The sequence below is a fragment of the Bombus terrestris genome, chromosome 13, assembly GCF_910591885.1.
Source record: "Bombus terrestris chromosome 13, iyBomTerr1.2, whole genome shotgun sequence".
Classification (NCBI taxonomy): domain Eukaryota; kingdom Metazoa; phylum Arthropoda; class Insecta; order Hymenoptera; family Apidae; genus Bombus; species Bombus terrestris.
The window spans coordinates 12,683,328-12,697,087 of record NC_063281.1 but is presented as its reverse complement, the minus strand read 5'-3'; the positions used below and the strand labels follow the sequence as shown (position 1 = coordinate 12,697,087).

At 39.0% G+C, this 13,760-nt stretch overlaps 1 protein-coding gene across 4 annotated transcripts in view; it reads left to right on the top strand.

The window, feature by feature from the left end:
- LOC100649594 overlaps nucleotides 1–13,760 on the top strand; it is a 185,681-nt gene that overhangs the window by 94,727 nt on the left and 77,194 nt on the right. For all 4 annotated transcript variants that reach the window (XM_048411440.1, XM_012315488.3, XM_048411442.1 and 1 more), the window contains 3 exons: nucleotides 6,024–6,259; nucleotides 9,382–9,608; nucleotides 12,344–12,645. In XM_048411440.1, the coding sequence (XP_048267397.1) occupies nucleotides 6,024–6,259; nucleotides 9,382–9,608; nucleotides 12,344–12,645 (765 nt within the window). The remainder of the gene's footprint in view (nucleotides 1–6,023; nucleotides 6,260–9,381; nucleotides 9,609–12,343; nucleotides 12,646–13,760) is intronic.

Here is a 13,760-nt window from a genome sequence, read left to right as displayed (position 1 = left end):
AAGTGTGAATGACGAAACGTAAGAACGATCAAGCGAATTAAACGATATCGTTTAGATTTTATTCGATTTGAAAGAAAATATAAAGCGCGTCTCTGTTTGACGTTACAAACGACGATTACTCCGCCTTTGAATAAAAATCAGAGAAATGTGTTGCAGCGGCATGGGAAAAAAAATCAGTGCATTACGTAACGGAGATGCAGGAGTGAAGATTGTGAATGCAAATGCGGATTGGGTGCGGTCCAGGCGAATAACGTATGCACGAGAATCGTGTTGAGTAATTTTTATCTACACTACTTTGACTATCTCGATGTTCATGCATCGAAATATGCTAAGAATGACTACGTAGAATTTGCATAATTCAATTATTTCCAACATAAGAGCTTAGAGTATCGTTGAAAATGTGTAAGTACATCTGAGTTGCTTAATTCCAGTATTTCCTTATCGAACAAGATACATTCTCCGTAATAAAATATTAAGAAAGCTAATCTCTGAGAAACGTTATTACATCGCTGCATTAATTATTATAAAAGTTTATAGCTCAGGCGATATTAAACACAATTTGATAAGTATGAAATATCGAGATTGGATTAAGCGGAAAATCGAAGTCAACTTTCGTTTTGAATTCGTGTTGAATATATTAAGCATATTCTAGAGAACGATACAATGTTAGACACTTTTCTCGGGAGAAAGCAATTTCTGTTCATAAATTTTGAAATTTATTGATTCGGATAGTGGCTTGAAATTCTGAGAGATTCCATGAAATTTAGGCGACCCACGTTCTGCTTTCTTTTCCATTCGTTAGAATATGAAATATACAATTGTTATGTATTCGGTAATTCTCTCGTCGTTCCACTGATTTGTTTGTAAATTTTGTTTCACAGATGGCGAAGTGCTTGAAACTAGATCGTCCAAGAGGGAATGTATTTGTATTATGCGAATGTATCTAAACCTTGTTTCGATCGTTCTTTGTAAGAGAACTAAGACAAAGAAATTTGTTTTCTCAACACGTTTATTTTTCTTTCTTTTTTCTTCTACTTCTCTTCGAACACAACCAGTTAAAAAGAAAACCGTCGCTGTTTCTACGATTGAAGAATCATCGAACTTTGTCTGCGCTTAAAAAATTCCAACTGTTTCTTCGTTCTTTCAAAGTTCTTTGCTGAATAATTACTCTTTGCGTAACTGTTTAAGGTTTCTTCCCATTCAAATTCTTTTCATTCAAAAATTGTATCACTTTAAAGCACAATCGCGGTTAAGCTTCGTCTAAAGTGAGTATTGAATCGCATGAAACGAACCTCATCCTCCGAAAACCTTTTCATTATTTATTCTCCATAATTTCTCGCTATATTTAGAAACGAGCATGAACTCGCAACAATCTCGACTAGCCAGACGATTCTTAAGAGAGCCAAGCTACGATCAGTCATCTCTGTGACAGGCTTTCGATTATCGTTTCCCCTTCTCCTTTTTTTTTTCTCGTTTTAGTCTCAGGTGTCTTCAACGAAGAGCAAACGTTGGCGAATCGGGTTCGCGTGGATTTCGTCGAAAGAGAGCGTCGAATTCGAGACGGGAATAATTAACGTCAGCTAAAAGGCACGGTGCCATCTTTATTCCTGTCGCGAGACTCTCTATTCTTGACCTCGGGGGTCAATTCGTTTTAACGGTAATCTCGCGAAATAATTTATGCCCACCGCATATAATATAGATAGATTTCTCGATTCTTCGATTTTCCACCTTTAAACACACTGTCCACGAAGCGTAAGCATCGTCTATGAGACATGACGATACGTCTACGCAGGTGTCCGGTCTACGAAGCGCACAGCAAGATACATTTCGCGTCATTATTAAAATGTCAAGCGACGTCGAAGATGCTTTCATCTTATATCACTACATTCGTTTACAGCTGTAACTTACGCCTCGCTACTGAAAATGTTAACGCCTGTCGCCGTGACGAGAACGGTTCGCTGCTGTTTCGTGGAAACATGCACATTACTTTACTATGACCGCTGCGTGGAAACGTATTTGCTGTTAACATCGACCCATCTAATACGCGTCTGTGAAACGACGCTTCGTGCACACTGGGTCTTTGTGTCTAAACGACATTTCTCGCTGGATTCTGCGATGATTACGTTATCTGCAATCCTGTGATTTCTGATAGAGAAACACGTTTCACTCACACGATTGAGAAATAATTTTTAATACACCGGGATTGTGATAATGTTCGTTTAAAATATGTTTAAATCGTGGACTATGTTCGTTACTGGGATCAGATAATTTATGAATCTTAACATGTTGGCTGTTTATTTCATTTAAATTATTAATTCATTTTATTATTTCGTCGTATTCAGATTGTTTTGTTTTGTCCAAACGTAACTGGATTTCAGATAAGTTTGACAACTTTCACAGCATCAGACAGGAAAAATTATCGTATTTCTGCTCGCTAATTTCTTTGACAATTCTGTCTGTGTATCTTTCACCTGTGTTTTTGAGCCAAGCGTTAATAAACCAGCTACCATATATTGCAACAATATTTGAGATTTTGTTTACGAAAGGGTAAAAACATGTAGGAGGCACAAAGTTCTTCCATTCGAACTCGGAAACAATATGAGGCTTCAGTGTGAAATATCGTAACGACGTGTTAATACGAGCTAACAATAGCGTGTCGTCGCACCTCGAACCTCTACTCACCTGCTATGAAAACTTACTTCTTTGAACTCGGTGTGTTCAGTTTTGTCACAAATTCTATACGTAAAACTCTCTCAATGTTGATACTGAATACCGTACAACTCCAATCAGCAAGTTTCGTGTGGATACAAAGTAGTTGCTCCTGAGAAGAAGAATTCTATGGAAAATCCGTAAGTGAACATTTTTATCTTACATAATTTTTAATAGTATTACTTTTAAGCGAAATTATTGGAAAATTTCATATCTAAATGTTTCGAAATTTTTTCAAATTGAAAAAAGAAACATTTTTTTCGATAGAGAACTTTTGATGAAAAGATTTTGTTAAAAAATTCCCTTGAAACGTCAATTTTTAGTCTGATTACTCAAATGATTGAAGATATCAGATTATTAAATATCTAGAAATAGACGATAACGAAGCTATTTATAGCGTTGCGTTATTTTCTTCATGATCATTTCCGGTACGTGGAAACGACAAATGTTTGAAGACAGCTCGTCGACGATTTAGAAACGATTCACGTGCTGACTCGCAGTTTTCCGCGTACGACCATCGTAACTACAAACAATTTTTCACTCATCCGCAAACAACTGTATAGAATCGAGGGAACCATTGGCAAACAATAGTTTGGCGTTTCGACAGTTCCGTAATACGAGTTATGATATTTGCGGTACGTGACTTAGCCTTGCTACCGCGCTCATAAAAGTTGCGGTTCCAGTGTATGTTTCGAAGAGAACGTGACGGCATGCGCGATGGGAACGCACGAAATTTTATGAGCTTTCTTTCAGATAAGTTTAAACAACGTGCCAATTCGAACATAGGAAAATTTTAATTACGAAAATATTTTCATCGTTTTTAAATATCTCGTGGCGATTTCACGTCTTATTATAACTTTCATGAAACAATTCATGAAAAAAAAAAAAGAGAAAGAAGAAAAGAATATTACGTTTCTCGGTCGTATCTTTATCCAAACAGCGATACAATTAGATTTTAGAATTTCAATTTCCTCTGGCATTCTATGAGACAAGCCTGTAATGAAATTTTAACTTTGTACTCAACGAGGCTAATTAGAGGAGCAGACCCAGTGAAGAATCACCCTTTTAACGGAAATATTGATCGTCAAGGAAGAAGCGTAAATTCCACGAGAGTTCGAGACTCTTAACCTCGAGCAACTCGCTTCTCTAACACTCGATTATAGAACTTTTCAATTTCAACCCGCTCGATCCTTTATGCTGTAAAATAAGATCGGAGAGCATTAAATTACAGCAAAGCGTCTTTTACGATGCGCCGCGAATACGCGTAAGTGTGAAGATACACATTAAACCGATTTTACAGCTTCTATGGAATGGTTATTCTGAAATTGGTAAAGTTCTAGCACGGTTTAACGAGGAAACCCGAAGAAAATGGAGAGAATGAAGAATCTGGATGAGGGAACATCGATCGTAAAAGTCAGTTCTATGACAGTCATTATCCAATGACTTCATCGTTTTCAAGTAGTATATTTACAGCTTCCCATCAAAATTCTATTAGATGCTGGCTTTTAATAGGAAACGAGTTCACGTTAGTTTTTTTTACGATCGTTCAGAGTATAGCGATGAAAATTTAAAACCTCGTTCTTCGAAACGATCGATCTAGACAAAGAGAGAAACTTCATCGAGAATTTAATTATCCATATCATATGTATTAGCGTTATACATAAAATTAATCATTCTAAATTTGAAGCAACATTGTCCGAATCTGACCTCGACAGTTGATCACCTACATATTTTCCAATGCCAATTGAGAATCAAGAAATCAAATAACAATAAATAATTTTAAACGCGATAAACGCTCTTAACGATACATAATTAATTCCGCGATATAATTCTCGAGAAACTACCTCTTCATCGGTAACCAATCTGCGATAAAAAGTTTCCAATTCTCGAAAGTCCGCCAAATAAATTAACGCACGCATCAAATTCGTCTCGAACGATAGCGCTCACACGTATACTTGTGCATCAATGGCACGAAGCGGAATCACGAGGATCTCTCATCGCTTGAAACGATCGCGATCCTATCGTCCAACAAATTCGGCCGTGTGCACGAGTTACAGCCGACCATAAAATTCCGGCAATTTAACGGTGGCAAGAATTTATTGGATATTTTTGGTAGCTAATGTGGTCAGTGACCTGGACCCACTCCTCTCTCTCTCTCTCTCTTTTACTCTCTCATCACCACTTCCCTTAAATTTGATCATTCTTTTGATTCTTCGTACACCCTGGCCGAAAGCTTGGCTGTCCTGAAACACTCGCGCACGTCTCAGAAACGCGGCAGATACGCGTCTTCACTGATCGAGCATGAAGATAATGGCGCCACGGACGGGTTCATTTATTGGGCGTAAATCTCGTCTTTCCGCCTAGCGGCGCCTCGCCTGGGTCGCCGTGTAATCGCGTCCTATACGGTTATCCCTCTTAACGTATTTCATCGAAATTCCTGGTGTCGAAAGACACCGTTTACACGCCGCGACGTTAAGGAAGCTTTACGACGCCGGCCGCGGCTACCGCCTCGTTACGAAACCGGTGTTAGGAGCAGGAAGAGAAGGAGAGTCGATCGCGAGGAAACCGTACGGCACGAGGTAGGATTTATCGACGACGACCGACCGGCCGACCGCCGAAATACGAGCCGCGGCTGACGCGAAGCCGCGGGTAACGTCGTCTTTCGATTCTCCGCAGCCCTGGTATTCGCAAACGAAGTTACTCGTCACGTGAGAAACCGATATTTTATGGATTATCTGATCGGAACGAGGGCTCGGCTTTAACTCGCTCTTGGCTACGCTCGATCGATTGCTATTGCTGGCCTGGAGAATTGTGTTGGGTGGTTAGGTGGTTAGTTTGATGGATTTGCGACGGCCAGGGTGAGGAAGGTGAATAATGAATTTAGGACAGTGTGTTTTATGGGGGCGGAATTGTTTATTGGATTTGATATTTACCAATGTTGTTCTGGAAAAATGAAGAGTTGGAAGGAGATCGATAGGTAGGATACAGACACTTGCAATTGGTGTTTGTGTAGAATAATCCAAGAACAGGATGAAATAGGGTGTACTATTTGTTAAAAATATAGGGAAATATTAGAAGCAACGCGATACGAAAAATGATATTATACCGATAGATGCCTCGGTCAAAAATCGATAGATAATCAAAATTCGTTGCTTTATCAGATCCACGTGCGTCATACTGCTTAGATCGAAGTAATATTCCAACTTCGTATCTATTTTCATATATTTATCACGATCGGTCTTAACGAATGATATATCCATTTTTGATATTAAAGGCTGCAAGACTGATTAGCAAATCGATTCGTTCTTCTGCAGGTGAGGTATCAGGTGAGAACGTGTCTGCAAGCTCTGGACCACGTGGCGGCGATCGTGGAGAGGCGACCGATTTAGGCACACACACGGAAAATACCGACGGGGCCACCCTGGCCGCGAACACAGCGGTCGACGCCAGGGGCGGAAGCCCCCAGGGTGCCCACCTTTCCGGTGCGGCCACCCCCAGACCGCCAAGGGGAAGGAGGCGACAGAATCAGAATGGTCTCGACACTACTCAAGTAAGTTTGTATCAAGAGTAGCTTAATTTGTAATCGTTAATGTTATCAAAAGTATTAATTATCCTCTCGAACTCTTCGTTTTATAATTTTTCCATCGATTTCTGCGATATCATCTTTCCAATCGTCGATATCATGTCATTCTGGTTTATGCATCGAATTTCTCATCTGATACTCTTCCCAGAAATTTCTACGTCCCTGCGAGCATTCTCTGCAATCACGTACGGCCCGTCTAAAATTAACTCCAATTCAACTTACAAAAATTACTTATAAAAGGAGGGAAACGAAAGAAAAGTCTTGGAGGAATTTTACACACGATGGTGGTCGCGCTGTTTACCTTCGAAATATCCAAAAGACTTGTGGCGAGCGCGATCTCGAGTGTTTGATTGCCATCGGGAACAGGCTGAAGGAGACTTCTCGAGATAGAGTTTACCAATCGAAGCGGTAGCGTATACACGTGTACACGAGCGGTCCCGTTCGAGGCAGACCTAGTCGGTGCTCTATGGCAGCGATGTCAAGCAAAGCCGCAGTGTCATTCCGTCGCTGACATCCTCGCGGCCGTTCGACGCTTCTGTAAACGCGGTGCAGAGGCCAAGTAAAAGAAAGAGGGAAAAAGGAAAAAGTGTACGCTTCGGTGGCTAAGAAGTATCGACGGTCATCGTTCGCGAAGAATGGTTAACCAATGACACGTGAACATTTTTTCATAGCTACTAGCCGGTCCATGGGAAAGTAATGTCGGTTTATGAATAGGAAAGTAAATCAATTTAATAGAGTAATATATATATGTTATTGTATAAATTGTCTAAAATTAGTATATAAGCTATCAAAGATTTATATTAATAATTTTTTTGAAAGCGTGATGATTAACGACAGAGTCTCTATTCTGAAATTTGTTCCAAAAGTATCGTTTCTGAAGTAAAAATATTTTACGTCTATAGCTACAACGGCTAGGAGTCAAGCATTTTGTGAATATAAAACACAACTCTTATAGAGCTCGACATAACTTTCTCATCAACGCAACACTATCCTCCATCGTTTCAATGAAGATCCTCGTGTAGAAACAACAGTCAACGATAGAATTGACAGGGAATCTTGATAAAGCTGGAATTTAATGGATCCAGGCTGTTGATCCTTTTTAATCGATGTATCCATTAATTAGTGCGGTATGCGCGTCAATGTTGTTCTATTTTGCTGATGGAGGAAGTATCTTGGATGTCAAAGATGAGTTCGTTCCGATGAATATGAATAAGAGATCGGGGTTAATTGGACTGGGATCAGATTGATCGATGGATTTTGAAAGGATGGACGACTTTAATCTGATCGGTATATTTTAATTGGTGAACTGTGTAATTAATGTGGATGATGTAATTCTTCTACTCGTTTCATCTAACTACTTTATTTTGAATTTCAGATTGTGATAGACAATTCCACAATTTTCTTAAATTCCCACCTTCTTCCTTTCTCTTATAGTTAGTTCCTTTAAAATCCATAAAGCACTTAACCCTTGCGTGCCTTTATTGCGTCTTTTAATGGCTCACAAAATCAATAAGAAACACTACGACGATACCCCGTGCTATCATAAAGAAACACGAGAAGAAGAGATGTAAGAGGACCGAAACAATTTATCATAAGATCGTAATTTCTCTTCAATAGCACGTATTAAACTCTGCAATTATAGCTACTAAACTCCTACCTCATTACTCGCAATCTCACACCAATCTCATCTTCCCAGTGGCTCGCCTAATTGCTCCAAAAAAGAAAAAAAGAAAAAACAGAAAGGAATATTAGAAACCTTCGACCTTGCACGTAGCGGCAAGCACCGAGATCCTACTTTCTCCATAGCGTGCCCATCCTCCTCGACCTGTATCAATCCCAACAAATCGACCATGGTGGCAAATATTTCTCCATTTATCGTGGAATAGTTCTCTGGCTCGCGTTTGCCCAGAACTCTGTCCCTCTGGTCGCTTTTCTTTCGCAAGAAACTGGCGGAAACGGGTGGACGAGCGATTCAAGCAGACTCGTTCGAAGCTTGTACACGTTGGGATCGTGTCTACGTTGCGAGAACCCCGGCCCCTTGTCAGGAAGAGGTCTCGAGGCGAGAAAGAGATTTACCGTGGTCTGTTGGAACGGCTCCTCGGACTCCTCGGGGACCCTATTCTACGCCAATCGAGTCTCGTTCTTCTTGGTGTCACGTAGCCGTTCTCGCCGCCGAAGAGGAGTCAACTGTTACGCCACGCGTTGCCTTCATTACCATATCTCAGATGCAATCTGTTCCCGGGAATTAATGCGCACTTTGATATTTCCTGCTAGCTCGGATCCTCCCCTGAACTGCCTCTTAGAGCGGTTCAGGATGACGTTTCCCATGTCGAAGGACAGAGACGGAGTGGTGGCTCGTGCTGGTTTCAACAGGATATGGGATTTCAAAAGATTTTTCGTTTGGCTCAATCTCAGAGTTGTCTTTTGGTTACAAGGATTTTTATTGTTTTCTCGATGGAAGATGGAAGTGCGAAGATCATGGATGATTGATGCGTTTGATATTGGAGAGCGGAGGTACTAGGGATTCTTTTCATTTTTTCTTTTTCTTTATAAGGATACTGCTTTTTCTAAATTGATGTGGCGAGGTAGCTGTTCGAATGATCAAGTGTCGTGATTAATTGCATTTTAATTGGGTATTTTAACAATGTGTTGTATTATAGCGTAAGGATGATTTATTACTTCTAGTTAATTATTTTTAAACATGTGTTGTGTTTAATGATACATTGACCTGTGATACGATACGTGTAATCTTACGAGGCCATTAATTTGTATCGTGAATTGTGTATAAAATGTGTGCTGTTAAAACGGAAGTATCAATGCGAATGTTAAAAGACACTTATGCGTGTTTTACAAACTCATCGATTTGTACGTAAAATTTAGGGAAGGATGTAAGTGGATGACTATTAAGGAACTCTTCAACAATTTGTCAGAGAAAAGAAATTTGCTTTTGTATGCATATCGAACGGGACGTTCAATGAATTTTGATTTCCAATTGTATTCCAGTGGGGTATCGAATTGGGGGACTTTCAAATTGTGTCTCGCCACAGAATGTACATATTCAAGAACAATATTTGATACTTGTGTTTCAGGTTAAAACAGAACGCCTTACACCAGACAATAATTCTACGTCGTCGAGGAGCGTGACGCCCTCATCCTCCAGCCACCCAGGAACGCCGCCAAATGCTACCCCCTTGGGTGGACCCGAGGGCCCACCACCACCCCATCACCTCAAACACATGGAGCAGATGATGGGACGAAATTATAGCGATTTTATGAGAAGCCTCGCTGCCAAGTACAATAACGCCAACCCTAATGAGTGAGTAGCTTGCTGCTTCTCTGAAAGCATCTAGCCTCCATTCCCTGCTATTAGCAGTAATTCAAATCAGCTTAGCTTTATATCTTCTTCCTTTTCTCGTATATTAGTTGAGACAATTTCCTATTTTTTATAATGCAAAAAGAAAAAATGTAAGGCGAATTGTCATCGTGACTTGTGTAAAGTTGATATAAATTTACAAGGGTCGTCCAGAAAGTACTACACGTTTACGTATAGAAGCCACATAAAACAACGGAATGTCGTACAACATTTTCTGCTTAACATTGTCGTTGTACCACGCGTTTAAAACGACGATGCGGATGGAAAATTCCGTCGGTGACGCTTTTACGCTTTTCGAACGCTAAAAAAATTCATTCGAAAGGAATTCACCACCGAATTACAGCAGTTGACGGCGATAGGATGATGAATGAATTATTGGTAAGATTATGGGTGCGGGAATTCAATGGAAAGAGAAGAATTGTACGTGATCGTAAGTATTCAGGCTGTCCATGACTCGTGACAGAGGCACTCAGAAAAGTGTATGCGATTTCATTGCAAATGATATTCATTGCAATTTTTTGTTTTTGTAAAATTTAAAATTTTGCTTGATCTTAACATACAGCTTGATCGATAATGCTTCGCAAGAAACGATGATTTAAGGTATTGCGTAAGACGAGGTTATGTGAACCGGCGGCGGAAGCGTATGACGAAGATATAGAAAAACGTGCATAATGTTACGCTATATGTTCAAGTAGAGCTGATGGTTGTATGGAAAGTTACGAATCAAAAAATCTTTTTAAAATGTATTATTTTCTGGACGACCCTCGTATTTGATGGTAAAGAACGAAGAAGCTTCAAATGCATCTTGGAAGGTAAAAATTTGCTAAAATTTGGAAATATTGGAAAAATGCTAAACGTTTGAATTGAGGAGAGTAGTTTAGTCGTCGATAGTTCTAGCGTCAAGTCTTGTTGCAAGGTTATTCAGTTATTATAATCCAAAATCATGACTGGAAAAAGATCGAAAAATACTATTTCAGTGGTTAGAAGAACGTCGATCGATCGGGATCGACGAAGAATTCTCAGTTTCTTGCAACGAACACACATAAAACGAGCTATTCTCTGGAACGCAATCATCCGGTGTTAGCGCAACAGTCGCAGCTAACGCCACCCGGTACTATTTAGAGAGTATGAGACCTTGGGAATCATAACGCTTGCCTTGACATTCTTCATACTGTGTTCCGTGTTCATACGTGGGAACGATGGGAAAGACGTAAGGAGCGATCCTCGACGAGGACACTGCGCAAAGCCGACATAGGAAAGGGAAAATATTGATCGTGTTGTTACGCGCATTGAAATATCGATGCTCGTCCAGAGTGGACAGAGTATCTTGCCGGCGTAGAATATTGTCGCGTCTAACCGGTTGCAGGTTCGCGGACGTGTACATCGACTTTCAACCGCGCAGCTTCCGGCACTAGACTCCCAGCTCTGGCAGAAGGTACTTCGGTTGATCGGCCGAGTAAAGATCCGCGTGACGATGAGATCCTCGCGATGCTTGCGATCTGTGGCATTTCCAGGAGAAAGTGCCTCCTTGGTCGTTCCGAGTCGCTGAATAAATATACAGCGATGAGCAAAATTATTAGTACACATCGGTTTTTCTTTTGAAATCCCCTGCAGATTTGTGAAAAACGCCACTGTCTATCCGATATGCGTGAAATTGCCATTTCATCTCGTTTCTTAAAATAATTATGTAGAATCTTTATTTCAGGGAATCGTAAAGAATCGAATTTTTTTACTGTAATTGGTTCCGGTTTCTATACCGATTCTGAAAGCATTGTAGAATCTTGGAGGTAACGTCGATTGCGAAACTGTTCTAGAATCGATTCTTCCATCGATTTTACGATAATTTATAATAATCTTATATTTCGTTAGGATAAACTTTTAGATAAACAGAAATGTGGAGAAAAGCTGAGATTTCGTTAGAGAACTTGTTTGTTGGTTGCTCGGACACGGGCATTCGTTCTCTATAATGTAATTTCCAGTAAATGGTACTTTATGCTAAGAAATTTTATTGCATAATGTTGTGTTCGATGAATTCAATGAACTTTATTTTCGAGATTTGCGTTAACTATCGTTGGAATGTAGAATCGTTTAGGATTAATTTATGAGACGTATAGCTAGGTGTTGTATTAATGTCTTACCTTAGGAAATTTTGGTCGATGATGTACGCAAGAATAGGCACGATGTATCTATTTAATAAGCAAGAAATTCGAGTTCGATTAAAGAGAATTTTCCTTATTTGTTCTTGTACAATTATCCTGGACAATATATCCATACGTATCTGTGCGCGCATAATACTCGTTTTTATTGCGTAGTAAAATCGTAAATCGTAGATACTTAGTTTAGCGGTTAAAACTGTCACAAATTGTCAGCTATAAATTATATCTCATTCAGAGAACGATTCTCTTATTTTATTAACATTGCAGACGTTGGGCGATAATAGAATACTAACGATATCTCGCTGATATAACTCGTTGCCTCTAATAGCTTCAGTGATGCAGTGCAGAGATAGCCTAGAGATAGTCGTATAATTATTTCATTAACTCCAAGCTGAAACTTTCACCATTCTAATTAATATATATATTAATATCCCCTATTATAATTGCTGTATCAATTTTTGTACATGTATTAATATCCATTGCTAAATTAATATTAACGAAGAGTATTAATCAAATTCGCAGCTACTTCAGTTCACCAAGGAACGGCTATCCTCCAGGCTTAGATCCAAGGTTCCCAGGATTCAAAACTGGCGCCACACCCTTCGTCGGTTTGATGGCCCCGTTGGGTGCACCGCAACCGTCAACCGTGTCCACCACCTCACCCCTTTCCAATAAGGATCCGAAAGAGCAGAAACAAGACAGTTTGTTCGGCAACCCCGTGTTCCCACCCATGTTAGATATGTCGTCGACGCAAGCGCTTTTGCACATGGTGAGGACTGCAAATGCAGCACAGAATGCAGCAGAATTAGAAACGTACCTTAAAGGTAACTTCCGCACTGTTTTATTAAAACATAGAGCTACGTGATATTTTTGTATTATCTGTTATTATGACTATTAGAGTGTCAATTATGCAATTGTGAATGTTAAGGAACGAATATTTGTAAAATTAATATTATTAAATAATAATTCGTACAAGTATGTAATTGTATACGTGTGATGAGAAATCGGACACAGTTAGAAAATAATATTTTTAATGTAACGTAATACGCAGCTAGCTCGAAACTGTTTATAGACTAGCGTTGATTACCTGCTATTAAAATTCTCGGAAAATGTTATCGTTTTTATATTTTGATTACTCGCCGCACGTATTTGAGACTCGAGCGTCGTTCTGTAATCTTCAAGCGTTTAGTTTGTCATCGACCGGCATGAGCGTAACACGTCGTTTCGTTATGAAATCACTGGAATATCCATTTTATTGCGAAAATTAACCGAGAAGACAGCTGTTTAAACAATTTCGTTCTACAAACGAAGTCTTCTTGTAATTCGTGAGTAGATTTTTAGCTAGCATTGACACTATCTTACTGTTGCTCGACACAAAAATTAAAAACAGATGTAAATTCTAACTTTACACATCGTTTACTGAAACACTGTACTAAAGTATCAATTATTTACTACGTAAAGCAAGTTATAGGATAACAGAAATGAAAGAGAAGAAAATACAAAATAAAACATTTTCTCTAATGCCAACCTTGAAATGTTAGAAATTAGGAGTTCACAGTCGTTTATATTTTATTTACTAAAATTTTCAATCAATTTTTAAATAATTCTTTTACGCGCAAATATATATTATAAATATATATTTAAATGCAAACTGCAAAAAACTGTTCGAATCAAATTCCCAAAATCTTCAATAATAAAATTCTATCGAATGAGATATCATACGATCGGTTTTAATTTATAAATGCAAATTACTCGCCCATTGTGTGTTCTATAAAAATGTAGTTCAGATAGGAAGCGAATGATTTTGGGAAAGCTACACCTATTTTTTATAATACAACACACACACACACAGTAAAAGTAATATGTGTTTATAGATTAAAGCCGATAATCTTGTTTTAGGGAATTCAAATTTTTTTATTTTAAACGTTCTAAACTAATC